Raw genomic sequence first — 13445 nt, 5'->3', positions numbered from 1 at the left:
TTATATACTTATTTAAATATCATATTATATTCTTGTGCATAGTTGACTTGTAATTTTAGCTCCGTTGCGTCACGCGTTGATAGTTGGCTCAGGTCCCGGTTCCAGTTTTTCGAACGTCCTTTCGTATAATTTAATATCTTGTACTTTGCGTTTTGCGACTCGTACTCTTGTAATTTTGAGACGTTTCTCATCAATATTTCGAACCACTTGGATTGTACTTTGTACTTTTTGGCTTGTTGGTCATTTACGTCTTCAAATCGTCGTTTTCTTCTTTTGTCTTCGCACTTATTTATTTAAACGATTACAACATAAAAATAGAACAATGGTAACTAAAAACTTTACATATTGGAAGGATATTGATACTAAATATATGTTCATTTGGAGCACTATCACTCACGTATATGTTTAACACAGGTAGTTTCAACAAAAATAAAAAAATAGCCAAATCTTAACAAAACAGACTAACGTTGAGCCACCTTCACCACCGTCCCACTCTACCCGAAATATTCTTTATGTTCTTGTCGGATACAAACTTGGCCGGAAAACCCCATAATTCCACCCAAACAAACCTGAAAAACTCATATGCCTTAGGAGAAAAAGGAACCACCAATTCAAAACCGGACCCCAGACCCCTTGCAAGAATGTTGTAATCAAAATCCAAATCTTCACAAACAATTACCCCAGGAAAAGCACCTATCTTCCTAACATTCGAAATACAAGGCTTGCAACGTAAAAGGAAATCCAAAACCTTGTCCTCCACCAGAGGAGTTGAATCAACAATGAGTACACACAAATTCAAACTCTCGACAACAGAACGATTAGGGGCAATCATCACAAAAGACTGTGGCCAATCTCCACGGTTGGACAGTCCACCGTCACGTTTACATGGCCGTCCAGCATAAATCGGTTTTCCAAAGACATTCGAGCCTTTCATCTCTTCAATCGCCAAAGTAGCACGTTCAATTTCTTCGAAAGAAATAAAACCAAAATGTCGGAACGGTCACAATTTGATTTCTTTGATCGGAACAAACTTACCGAAGGAATCTTTGAGCATATTGTGAGAAATCCTTTCCACTCTTCCGATAAAAATTGTATCAGATATGGTGAAGTGAAAACTAGGGTTAGGGTAAAGAACAGAGGAAGAGGAAAATTGAAGAAGAAAGGAGAGAAACCCTAGCCGGAATTGTAGAGAGAGGTGGAAATGAACGAAAAAAACCTCCAATTGAAGAAGAGAAGAAAAAATGATCTGACTTCAAACTCTCCGGTTGAATTCTATCGTTGGGCGAGTTTCCCAAGTCAGAAAAAAAGCTATGTGAGAATATAATCAATATTCTTGGTGTCAATCAAAATAATTGATCAATTTTCATGATAATTAGATAGTAGACTTTTTTATATAGGGCAAATGGCCCGAAATGGTAACCTATGTTGTCAAATTTGACAATCAAGGTTACCCCCAATTTCAGTAAGCCCAAAAAGGACTCAATTTTAATTTTTGCTCGCAAAAAGGACTGCGTGTTCAAATTTTTTAAAATTGAGGTAATATCAGAAATTTTTTTTTAAAAAAAATCGCGAATTACTTCAAATTGAGACCTGGAACAGATTCCTAATGCTCCGAATTTCATTTTTAGTGAAACAACTAGATCCAAAACATCACGAAAAGCAATGAATCGAGATGAACAAGTCGTTTGAACAAGTCGAGATGAAAAAGTCGATTCAACATTTTTCGTGATGTTTTGGATCTAATTGCTTCACAAAAAATGAAATTCGGAGCATTAGGAATCTGTTCCAAGTCTCAATTTGAAGTAATTCGCGATTTTTTTTAAAAAAAATTCGGCTGATATTACCTCAATTTTAAAAAATTTGAACACGTAGTCCTTTTTGCGAGCAAAAATTAAAATTGAGTCCTTTTTGGGCTTACTGAAATTGGGGGTTACCTTGATTGTCAAATTTGACAACATAGGTTACCCTTTCGGGCCATTTGCCCTTTTATATATCTACTAGCAATATTAAATGTTCATGGTAATTAATTTGTTTCTCTTTGTAGTTTAGTTACTCAATATTACTAGCCTTCATCTCTTCATTAATCTTCTTGGTTTATAAAATAAAACCTAATTAGTGATATTACCCATAACATATTAAAGAGGATCATGAGCATGCATGCACAAACACACACAACTTCTGTTTTATTAATTAACTAATAAACCTGTTGAAAAGATTGATGAGAGAGATCGAGTGGAGCAAAGTGATTTTGCTTTTAAGCACGATCATAACATAATGGGGAATTACATGGCAACTTATTTACCAATTTTCTTGTGTCAATTTCAGTCCTATAACATTACAAGATTTAATCTGTTAAAAAAGACTTTTTTTTTCTTAAGGATCACTGTTTAACCTACCACGATTTCAATCCATGCAACTATATAAAGCACCTCATAAATAGAAAATTAAACATCCCAATAACTTGTACTAAGTATTAAAAACTAAGAAACATTAATTTCAAGTTCAATAATGGAACAATCCAAAACAACATTGGATGTTATTATCGAATCCCCGATTTCCAAACACGAAGAACATCCGACGAATCTATCGGATATTAAAAATCAAGAAAAACAATCAAAGAAACAAAAACCATCAATTGTAGCTAATATCAATGCAAGCTACTTCAGAATTTGCATATCTCTTGGTAGTCAAGCTTTGCTATGGAAATCACTATGTGAAAAAACAGAATTCCCACAAACCTTCAATAACTTATTCATTAAGTTACCATCAACCGCATTCGTCCTCCTTTGGTGTCTGTCCCTATGTGTATTGTTGTCTTTCTCAATCCTCTACATTCTTAGGTGCATTTTCCACTTCAACATGGTGAAAGCAGAATTCAAACACCATGTAGGTGTAAATTACTTATTTGCCCCTTGGATATCATGGCTCCTACTATTTCAATCCGCTCCATCGTCCATTTCGCAAAATATATACGCGTACGATCACATATGGTGGCTACTTATCATTCCTGTAGTTGGTCTTGATGTTAAGATATATGGACAATGGTTCACAACCGAAAAGAGGTTTTTGTCGATGGTGGCTAATCCTACAAGCCAAATATCAGTGATAGGAAATTTCGTAGGAGCTCATGAAGCTATACAAATGGGGTGGAGAGAAACTGGGACTTGCTTATATACATTAGGATTTGCACATTATATAATTGTTTTTATCACACTTTATCAGCGATTATCGGGCAGTAATCGCATTCCCGCAAAGCTAAGACCGGTATTCTTCTTGTTTGTAGCCACACCGAGCATGGCAGCCTTGGCATGGCAATCTATAAATGGACGCTTTGATATCCAGTGCAAAATGCTTTTCTTTCTATCTTTATTTCTCTTTACATCTTTGGTAAGTTAATTCATTCATTTTTTTTATCAATCACACAATATCACTATAAGCAAAATTTAATGTCACAAAGTGTGACATTGAAACATGGCACTCTTTATATGAAGTGACTAAACAAGTTACAAGGTTTTTTTTCTCTGTTTGAGTTACTCGGGAGGCAACTACTATTACTCAGGCAACTACTTTTACTCAATTGTACGCGAGTTATCCAAAACAGTAAATGGCCATGTTCCAAACCTTTCCTAGTCATCCTAAAATAGTAAAATTTGAACCCACGACTACTCCCAAGAGTTGACTAAAAGTTAGTTTGGAAAACAACAAGCAATTGGTTAAAAACTTCATCTAATAAAAATCCTTACCCACGCTTTTGTGTTTCCCTATTGGTTTTACATGCAGCACCATATTAGTCACACTTTTTATGTGTAGTGACACAATGGGCACTTTTGCAACCTTAGTTTTTGCTCTTAGTCATTTTTTTATTTGCTTGACATTCTTCGTTCATAATTACACTTTTTTTCTACGTGACAACAACTTTAGTGTAGTGAATAGCAAGTGAATTATAGCTAGTTAGGTTGTCCTAATAAACTAATTATGATTTTGCTACACACAACCTAACTTTAAACGATACAGGCAAGCCGGCCGATGCTTTTTAAGAAATCAATAAAAGAGTTCAATGTGGCGTGGTGGGCTTTTTCGTTCCCGCTTACTTTTCTTGCTTTGGCTGCAACAGCATACGCTCAACAGGTGAAGAGTTTTGGTGCAACCGGATTGGCACAAGTGTTATCAGCATTCTCTGTTCTTGTTTTCGTGTTCTTGTTAGCCTTATCCACATTTAAGATTGAGTCTCTTTTTAGGAACCCCATTTTCAGATTCTACTAATGAATCATTATTTAAGTTTCTTTATAAGTTTACTTTCTGTTCAGCTTATTGTGTGCATACCATTAAGAGTATATGATGATACATGTACATGATAATTTCAGTTACATAAATTTCATGCATCGATTTCAATATTACTTACATTAAGAGTACTATCATAACAAAATGACATGAAATATGCTTTTGACGAAGTGTATATAAGAGTCATCTTTAGTTTATTTTACAACTTTAAGTACTACTTAAAGTTGCAACTCATCACTATCAAACTTGCTTTATAAAAATTTAAGTACTACTTAAAGTTGCAACTTATCACTATCAAACTTGTTTTATAAAAAGTATTATGCATATGTGGTGGTGTACGAATAAAAATTAGTGATGTACGAATAGAAGTAATTAGTACTACCAATTGTTTCCGTACACGGCGTTTTGAAGTTTACAATGTTGTACTAGACAATACTTTAAAGTATATTTGATGGTGTACAAATAAAAACTAGAAATAAACGGTTTAGAGCATTAAGATTCTGGTACAAGCAAGATTAATCACTATCCGTGATTATAGCAAGTTGCAAGAGCAAAAGCAAGTTGATCATCATAGTAATTACAAGAAAATAGCAAAATAGTAAGTTGAAAAAATAGCAAGAAGCAAGTAGTCACAATGTGTGATCAAAAGTATGAAGCAAGGTTGGTCACAAGTGGTGATCAAAAGTTAAAAAAAAAAAAAAAAAAAAGCAAGAAGAAAGAAAGAAAGGTGATCACTATTTGTGATCAAGAAGAAAACCGAAAGAAAGAAAGAAGAATGGGTGGATTGCAACCTTATGCAATCAAAGAAAGAAGATCAAGACGGTTTCGATTGAATGTAAGGACGATATCGAAAGAGGTTCATATCAAAATTACGGGGATGAATGTCGGGTAATTTTGATATAGACATGTCAACATGTTAATGTGTCCATAGCTAGAAGTTTAGTTTAAATAATTATTTAGTACTTACTAAGTATTATTTATTGTTATTGTAAGTTTTAATTAATTAAAATTGTTTGGCTACGTTGATCGAGTATATATTAAGGAAAGTGAAGTAGTGGTGAGTAAATAATGGGTCACATATGTAAGTGGTGTACCTATTTAGGCTACAATTTAGTTCCGTAGTATAAATTGTGCACGTTGGTTTTTAAATGAATGTAGAGAGTTTGCAGCCGTGTAGTCCTTGTGCTTTCTTGTGTTTTTTTGTTTCTTTTAATTTATATGCAATTTATATTGGAGTAATATGAAATAAAAGAAAGATGGAACATGTATGTTCCAACAATCATTTCAAGTTAGATCTAGTGTTATAATTTAGAAGGTAATAATCTTTTGATGCTTCTATAGACTTCATGGAATCTTTTGTTAATAAAGGAAGGTTAGTTTGTTAATTTGATTATGAGTTTTTTTTTTTTTTAAACAACCACCGTTTAAAAAAAACACACCACAACGACCCACTAGCAAGGAGCTAAATCGGTATTACAACGGGCATAAAAGTCAAGTATTCTAATTTACATTACACTTAGCTCTATAGCGAATCCAAATAAACAAGAAATACTTAATCATATCCACGATGTTGCCTTTTTTCACAGCATTGTCGTTGAATAAAGTGCAATTCCTTAGACACCACATCCACAAAGTCGCCACAATAATTAAATCATTCGTTTCCACAAATCACCCGAGCACGAAGTAGAGTCAATCCAGCTTAAAATTTCTTGCCAAGACGAGAACGAATGCAGCGGTTGATCCATCCATAAAAACATAGCTTTCCAAACATCTTGCGTGCATGTACATTGGAAAAAAAACATGTTCGAGGCATTGAACGCCACGATTGCAGATGAAACAATTTATGAGGTTTATTTCTAAACCTTCCTGGACAAGTTTAAAACGCCAAAGGAAAACGTTTGTTTATAATTTATATTCATATATACTGGAATTAAAAAATGGATTGATATTACCACCTTGTTAAAAAGGATTGGATTTGTTATAAAGTTAACGTGAATGTTAATATAGTTAGTTGATGTAGTTGAATTTGTGAATGGTGTGAAAACATGGGAGTAAACAAAAATGGAAATACACAATGAATGATAAGAAATCAAATTCTTGTAGTAATGAGATAAGTTGAATGCTGAGATTGAAAGTTGTTAGATATGACCCAAAACACGACATAAAATTTGTAGTTACTACCCGCAAATTAGAAATAGTTTGGAAATGTTTTGATTACATTTTTGAAAGTTAGTTATATCTTTCTCATATATCGTGATTGTGTTGGTAAGATATGCTTGGAGTGTGAAAAGTAGCTCGTTCTTTATCAGAAATGTCAACGTTGCTTGGTTATTGAGAAGTTAGCCCCACTATGAGCTTAGATTGTGGACATCAGCAACGTCAAAAAAAATATTATTCGTTAAAGCAAATCATTCAAATAATTGACACGTTCGTGAGATTGGATAAGTTGTTGTATTCAAACACTCGACACATATCTACAATAATCATATATTTATATTTATTACTGGATATCCATCAAATAAAATCAAATTAACAAACTAACCATCCTTCATTAACAAACGCATCACTTTTACAAGTTTTCGTCTCTAGTTTGCTGATGGCTCTATCTGTGAGGGAGGTTATACGGACCCGTACGCTGGAATTCGGCTCGATCCAAATGCCCATAAGGATCGATGACTCGGGTCCCTATTATGCGGTACGTTTCCCGCCCGGAACCGCATGTATGCGTGGAAATGATCGGGTGGGTGGTTATCCAAAACCCAGCTTTCCAAAAAAAAAAAAAAAAACTTTGCTGATTATATCAGTGATTCACCCAGAGATGAACTGATTATATTAACGATAAAAAGCTGTTTGAAATCCAAATTTAACTCATGAGCTGTTTGACTATGTATCTATATGTTGGTAACTGTGTTCTATGGCATGTATACTTGTGGATAAAGGAATCTAGTTTTTACACAGATAATTATATTTATGGTGGAAAGTGGCTTAGACTTGGTTTTTATGTGAATAATTTTGAAAAAAAAAAGGTACAGATATATTTTATGGTGAAAAGGAAACTAACTTATGAATAGTGAGAGCTAACTTATCTGCCACTGATGAATACCACAAAAATTGCAGGCATCAGAAGTTGAATAGGAAACTTGTTGAAGAAGATGAGTTGGGTTTCTGATGGGATAACGACGAGTTAAGATAGATTTTAAGAATAACTGCTGTTTAATTTATAATTAATGAAGTAAGTACTTGATATTGATTGCTTTAAGTGAAATTAAATTTTTAAATTAACAATTAACAATTAGCATAATGCATAATATAAAGATTCCTCTAGTATATATGAGATGTTAAAATATTGAAATAATTAATATCAAGAACACCTTTACATACTTAAACAATCAATCAAAACTTAACCAACATCGTCTGCCACCAGATAATCCTATCATATCATCGCTGAACCCAGGCTGTAGTGTCACAATCTCGTTTTAATCAAAAGCTTTAAGGTGTTGTTGAGATACGAATTAGTATATATGACTCAAACTCTTCCTATGATTTATTAATATTTTAATTAGAGATTAGTTTCCTTATTCAGCTTTCTTTATTGTAATGGGTTTCTAATTCTTAGAGCCCAAACTATTAGTCCAATAGGTTATAGGTTATATATACCTATAGTGAGATCATGTAATTAAACAATTCAATCAATAAACTAAAGAAGTATTCATCTTCTTATCAAATTCTATTTGGTATCAAGAGCAAAGTGTTGGATAGTTGCAAAGAAGATCAAAACAAGAAATTGTCGAGTTCTGGTATCGGATTTGAGTGATGTTTGTCGCAAAACGCGACACGAATAGAAAGTGATAAAGTGCACTGAAACGAGACAAATGTGGCAGAAGTGGGTGTCAGAAGTTGTCGCGTTCTGAACCACTTTGTCACGTTCTGATGCAGTTTGTCACGAAACGCGACAAAGTGTGGCGAAACATGACAGTGTGCGTAGCCAGCAAGTTATTCGATTTGTTTCCTAATTTTGATTAGCACTATAAATATACCTATTGTAATCTGTAACCCTAAGCACGAAAAATCAATAAAAAAAGATCTCTAGTTGGCCGTGGACTAAAGCAATCACACAGATTGCATATAACCACGTAATATCTTGTGTCGTTTACTTTTCTTGTTGTTATTCTGTCCGTATGTCGTTTGTGGGATCACAATCTTTCGATTGGTGGTCGTTGTTGGGTCCATAAATTCCTAACAACTGGTATCTAGAGCACAAGGTTCGTATTGGGCACGATGGTGGATGAAGGAAAGTTTAGGATTGATCGGTTCGATGGGAAAGATTTTGGTTTCTGGAAGATGCAAATAGAAGACTATTTGTACCAGAAAAATTACACTTACCACTTGAAGAGAAGAAGCCTGATAGCGTTAAACAAGAAGATTGGGATCTCCTAGATCGCCAAGCTTTAGGGGCGGTTAGGATGTCTCTTGCAAAAAATGTTGCATACAACGTTATTAACGAGAAGACTACGTTTGGGTGTTTAAAGGCACTTACAAACATGTATGAAAAACCTAACGCTGCTAATAAGGTTTTTCTCATGCATCAATTGTTCAACTAAAAGATGAAAGAAGATGCGTGTGCTGCAGATCATATCAATGATTTTAACAATCTCATTACAAGATTGGCCTCGGTGGAGATTGTGTTTGATGATGAACTTCAGGCACTGATTTTGCTTTCGTCTTTGCCTGAAAGTTGGTCGGGTACAGTTACTGCAGTTAGTAGTTCCACAGGAACCACTAAGCTCAAGCTTGAGGGGATCAAGGATTTGATTCTAGGGGAAGAAAATAGTAGGAGGAATTTCGGGGAATCATCGGGGTCGCTCTTAAATACCGACAGGGGCAGGAAGAACGATAAGGGTACGAAGAAGGGTAAGAAATTCAAAAAGAGATATAACTCGAAGGACCGAGAATATATGGTTTGTTGGAATTGCAATCAAAAGAGTCACTTTAGCACTCAATGTAAGAATCCAAAGGTGGATAAAGCTACGGTGAACTTCACTTCCGAGGATACGGATGACGCTTTGGTGTGTTGTGTTGAAAATTCGATTGAAGCTTGGATCATGGATTCGGGCGCATCATTCCATGCTAATCCTAGTAAGGAGATGATGAAGAATTTTAAGGTGTATCGGGGGTAGGTGAGATTGGCAAATGACAAACGCTTAGACATAAGAGGCATTGGAGATGTGACATTGAAGACATCCAATGGTTCCAATTGGACTTTGAAAGATGTGAGGTATATCCGGATTTGAAAAGGAAGCTTATCTCTATAGGTCAATTGAATGAAGAAGGTAATCATACTACCTTCGGTGATCGCAAATGGCGTGCTTCTCCTTCTTTGGCGCAATTCCCAATTTCCCGAATGATACCTTCTTTTGTTTCCCCATAGTACATGGCTCACAAAACCCGATATCCACCTTCTTCAAACCCGGAATCTTCCCATTAGAAACTAGCAACTTCATCCCCTTCTCACTCCTATGCCCTAATCTTCGGTGCCATAGAGTAGAATCAGCCCCTACATTACTCGTCACATTAACCTCATCATCATCGAATACCTCGATCATGTATAAAGTTCCCCTTTTATGTCCCGAAGCCATGACTTGACCATCCTTTTGAACTTGTTCATTCCGATGTCTATGGACCTACAACGGTTGAGTCGCATGCTGGTTCCCGCTACTATGTCACCTTCATTGATGACTCCACAAGAAAGGTATGGGTTTACTTTCTCAAAGTTAAATCTGATGTGTTTTCTACTTTTAAAGTGTGGAGAGCTGCTGTTGAAAACGAGACTAACTTGAAAGTTAAGTGCTTGAAATCTGACAATGGAGGAGAATACAACAGTAAAGAATTTAATGACTATTGTGCAGAACATGGTATTCGTATGTTGAAAGCTGTTCCAGAAACACCACAGCACAATGGGGATGCCGAACGCATGAACCGGACGCTCAATTAGCGGTCTAGGAGTATGCGGTAACATGCGGGTCTACCAAAGATGTTTTGGGTAGATGCTGTAAATACGGCAGCTTATTTGATTAACAGGGGACCCTCAACACCGTTAGAGTTTCGAATTCCAGAAGAAGAATGGACCGGTAAAAATGTGAGTTTGGCTCACTTAAGGGTTTTTGATTGTAATGTGTATGTGAAAACCAAAGACATTGACAAAGACAAGCTTGAAGCTAAATCAATAAAGTGTACTTTTATCGGGTATGGGTTGGATGACATAGGTTATAGGTGTTGGGACAATGAGGCGAGGAAGGTGATTCGTAGTAGAGATGTTACTTTTGATGAAAGCTCGTTGTATGGCACCAAGGTAACGGTTAATTCTAATCATAATCCGGTTATGTTTGATAAGTTTGTTGATGTGAATACAGGTTCTAGTGAGAGTTCGGGAACTATTGAATTGCCAATTGACGGTGAGGATCAAAGTGATGGAGATGATTCGGAGAGTGGTGCTAGCTCTAAAAATGATGAGAGCTCTATTGGTGGGGATGATGGTGACTTAACTCGATCACCACCACCCGTTACTCCACCATTGAGACGCTCTAGTAGAACGCCCAAACCAACTGTTAGGTTTTCTCCATCAGCAAACTATTTGCTCTATACCGAGAATGGTGAACCCGAGAGTTATTTTGAAGTAAGACAATCTAAAGAATCCATATAGTGGGAGCTTGCTATGAAAGAAGAGATGTGGTCACTTATCAAGAATAAGACATGGTCTTTAGTGAAATTACCTCCAACGAAAAAGGCGTTGCACAGTATATGGGTCTTTCAGGTCAAAGATGAGTTGAACGGGAAAAAGTGGTACAAAGCTCGGTTGGTAGTTAAGGGGTTTCAACAAAGGGATGAGTTGATTATAATGAGATCTTTTCTCCGGTTGTGAAGATGACTACTATTCGCTTGGTTTTGAGTATTGTTGCTGCTGATGACTTACATCTAGAACAGTTAGATGTAAAGACCGCATTTTTACATGGGGATCTTAAAGAGGAGATTTATATGGTGCAACCAAAGGGCTTCGAGGTAGTTGGTAAAGAGAGATGAGTTTGCAAATTGAAGAAGAGTCTGTATGGGTTAAAACAAGCACCACGGCAATGGTACTTGAAGTTTGATGAATTTATGACAAGGAGTGGCTTTACAAGAAGTGATTCGGATCATTGTTGCTACTTGAAGAAATTCAAGTCCTCTTATGTTATATTGTTATTTTTGTTGATGACATGTTGATTGCAGGTTCGGACATGTTAGAGATCAACAGGTTGAAGAGAAAGTTGTCTCACGCGTTCGAGATGAAAGACTTAGGGGCTGCTAAATGGATACTCGGAAGGAGTATTGAAAGGAATCGGGTTGAAGGTACTTTAACTTTGTCTCAAACCAAGTCTATCGAGAAAGTGTTAGAGCGGTTCAACATGGGTGATTCAAAGGCAAGATCCGTGCCTTTAGGCGGTACTTTTAAGTTAATGAAAAGTCAAGCACCTACAACGGAAGTAGACAAAGAGGTGATGGCTCAAATTCTGTACGCGTCGGCAGTGGGTAGTATTATGTATGCAATGATTTGTTCAAGACCTGACATAGCTTATGCAGTGGGAGTTGTGAGTTGGTTTATGTCGAATTCGGGTAAAGAGCATTGGGAAGGTATAAAGTAGCTTTTGCGCTACTTGAAAGGTACTTGTAAAATGGGGTTGTAATTCACTAAAGGTGATTCCATTTTGAGAGGGTACGTTGATGCTGATTTGGGTGGTTGTGACGATTCGGGTAGAAGCACTACGGGATATGTTTTCACGGTTAGTAATACGGCGGTTAGTTGGATGTCCAAACTTCAAAGTTGTGTTGTACTGTCAACAACGGAGGCTGAATATATGGCAGCAGCAGAAGCATGCAAAGAACTTGTATGGCTGAAGAATTTTATGTTTAAGTTGGGACGAGTTCAACAAGATTATGTCTTGCACTGTGATAATCAAAGTTCTATTCATTTGGTGAAGAACTCGGTGTTTCATGGTCGTACGAAACACATAAAGCTAAGGTATCATAAAATTTGCGAACTTATTGAAGATGGTACTTAGTTGTCAAGAAAATTCCTGGTACGGAGAATCCTGCTGATATGTTTACTAAGGTGGTTACGATCGGAAAGTTGAAGCTTTGCATAGCTTCAACTGGTCTTCTTGTTACTTGATGAAAGAAGACGTCAACTAGAGAGTTCTAAGGGTTATTGGTATTGATTTCGACAAGTAGTGTTGAAGACCTTGTATCGAAAGTCAGCTCTTCCAGCGATGTTGAGTTTGCGTGTCCCATGTTTGATTGGCGGTATGAGAGGTGGTTCGACGTTCTTGGTTGAAATGGTTAGTTTTAGGGGTGACGAGATTTTGGGTTTTGCTCTCCTTTGAGTGGGAGACTGTTGGATAGTTGCAAAGAAGATCAAAACAAGAAATTGTCGAGATCTGGTATCGGGTTTGAGTGATGTTTGTCGCAAAACGCGACATGACTAGAAAGTGATAAAGTGCACTGAAATGAGACAAATATGACAGAAGTGGGTTTCAGAAGTTGTCGCGTTCTAAACCACTTTGTCACATTCTGATGCAGTTTCTCGCGGAACGCGACAAAGTGTCGTGAAACACGACAGTGTGCGTAGCCAGCAAGTTATTCGATTTGTTTCCTAATTTTGATTAGCACTATAAATATACCTATTGTAATCTGTAACCCTAAGCACGAAAAATCAATAAAAAAGCTCTCTAGTTGGCCGTGGACTAAAGCAATCACACAGATTACATATAACCACGTAATATCTTGTTTCGTTTACTTTTTTTGTTGTTATTCTGTCCGTTTGTCATTTGTGGGATCATAATCTTTCGATCGGTGGTCGTTGTTGGGTCCATAAATTCCTAACACAAAGATCTTGAAGACAAAAATCACTTAGCAAGATTATCCTCCGGTCTCCGGTTAATCACCGGTGATTCGGAGGGATCCTTTTTGTTTTGTTTCTTTTTGTTTTTTCTAAATCAATTGATACAAATACATAGTATTCGTATACTCTCTGTTAAAAAAAAATCCATACGGAGATTAAAAAAACCCTCAATCGATTCAAAACCCCAATTTCGAGACACTAATATTGTTTCAACCCTTCGATTACTGAATTG

At 36.3% G+C, this 13445-nt stretch overlaps 1 protein-coding gene across 1 annotated transcript; it reads left to right on the top strand.

The window, feature by feature from the left end:
- Window positions 1-2487: 2487 nt before the first annotated feature.
- LOC139854515 (S-type anion channel SLAH1-like) lies at window positions 2488-4263 on the top strand. Its single transcript, XM_071843815.1, has 2 exons — window positions 2488-3387; window positions 4015-4263. Exons 1-2 carry the CDS (start codon window positions 2509-2511, stop codon window positions 4261-4263), a joined length of 1128 nt encoding a protein of 375 aa, XP_071699916.1. The 5' UTR covers window positions 2488-2508.
- The last annotated feature ends 9182 nt before the right edge of the window (window positions 4264-13445 follow it).

This window comes from Rutidosis leptorrhynchoides, chromosome 6, assembly GCF_046630445.1.
Source record: "Rutidosis leptorrhynchoides isolate AG116_Rl617_1_P2 chromosome 6, CSIRO_AGI_Rlap_v1, whole genome shotgun sequence".
Lineage (NCBI taxonomy): Eukaryota > Viridiplantae > Streptophyta > Magnoliopsida > Asterales > Asteraceae > Rutidosis > Rutidosis leptorrhynchoides.
Note: the sequence above shows the minus strand (reverse complement) of the source record. Positions and strands in the feature narration are given on the sequence as shown.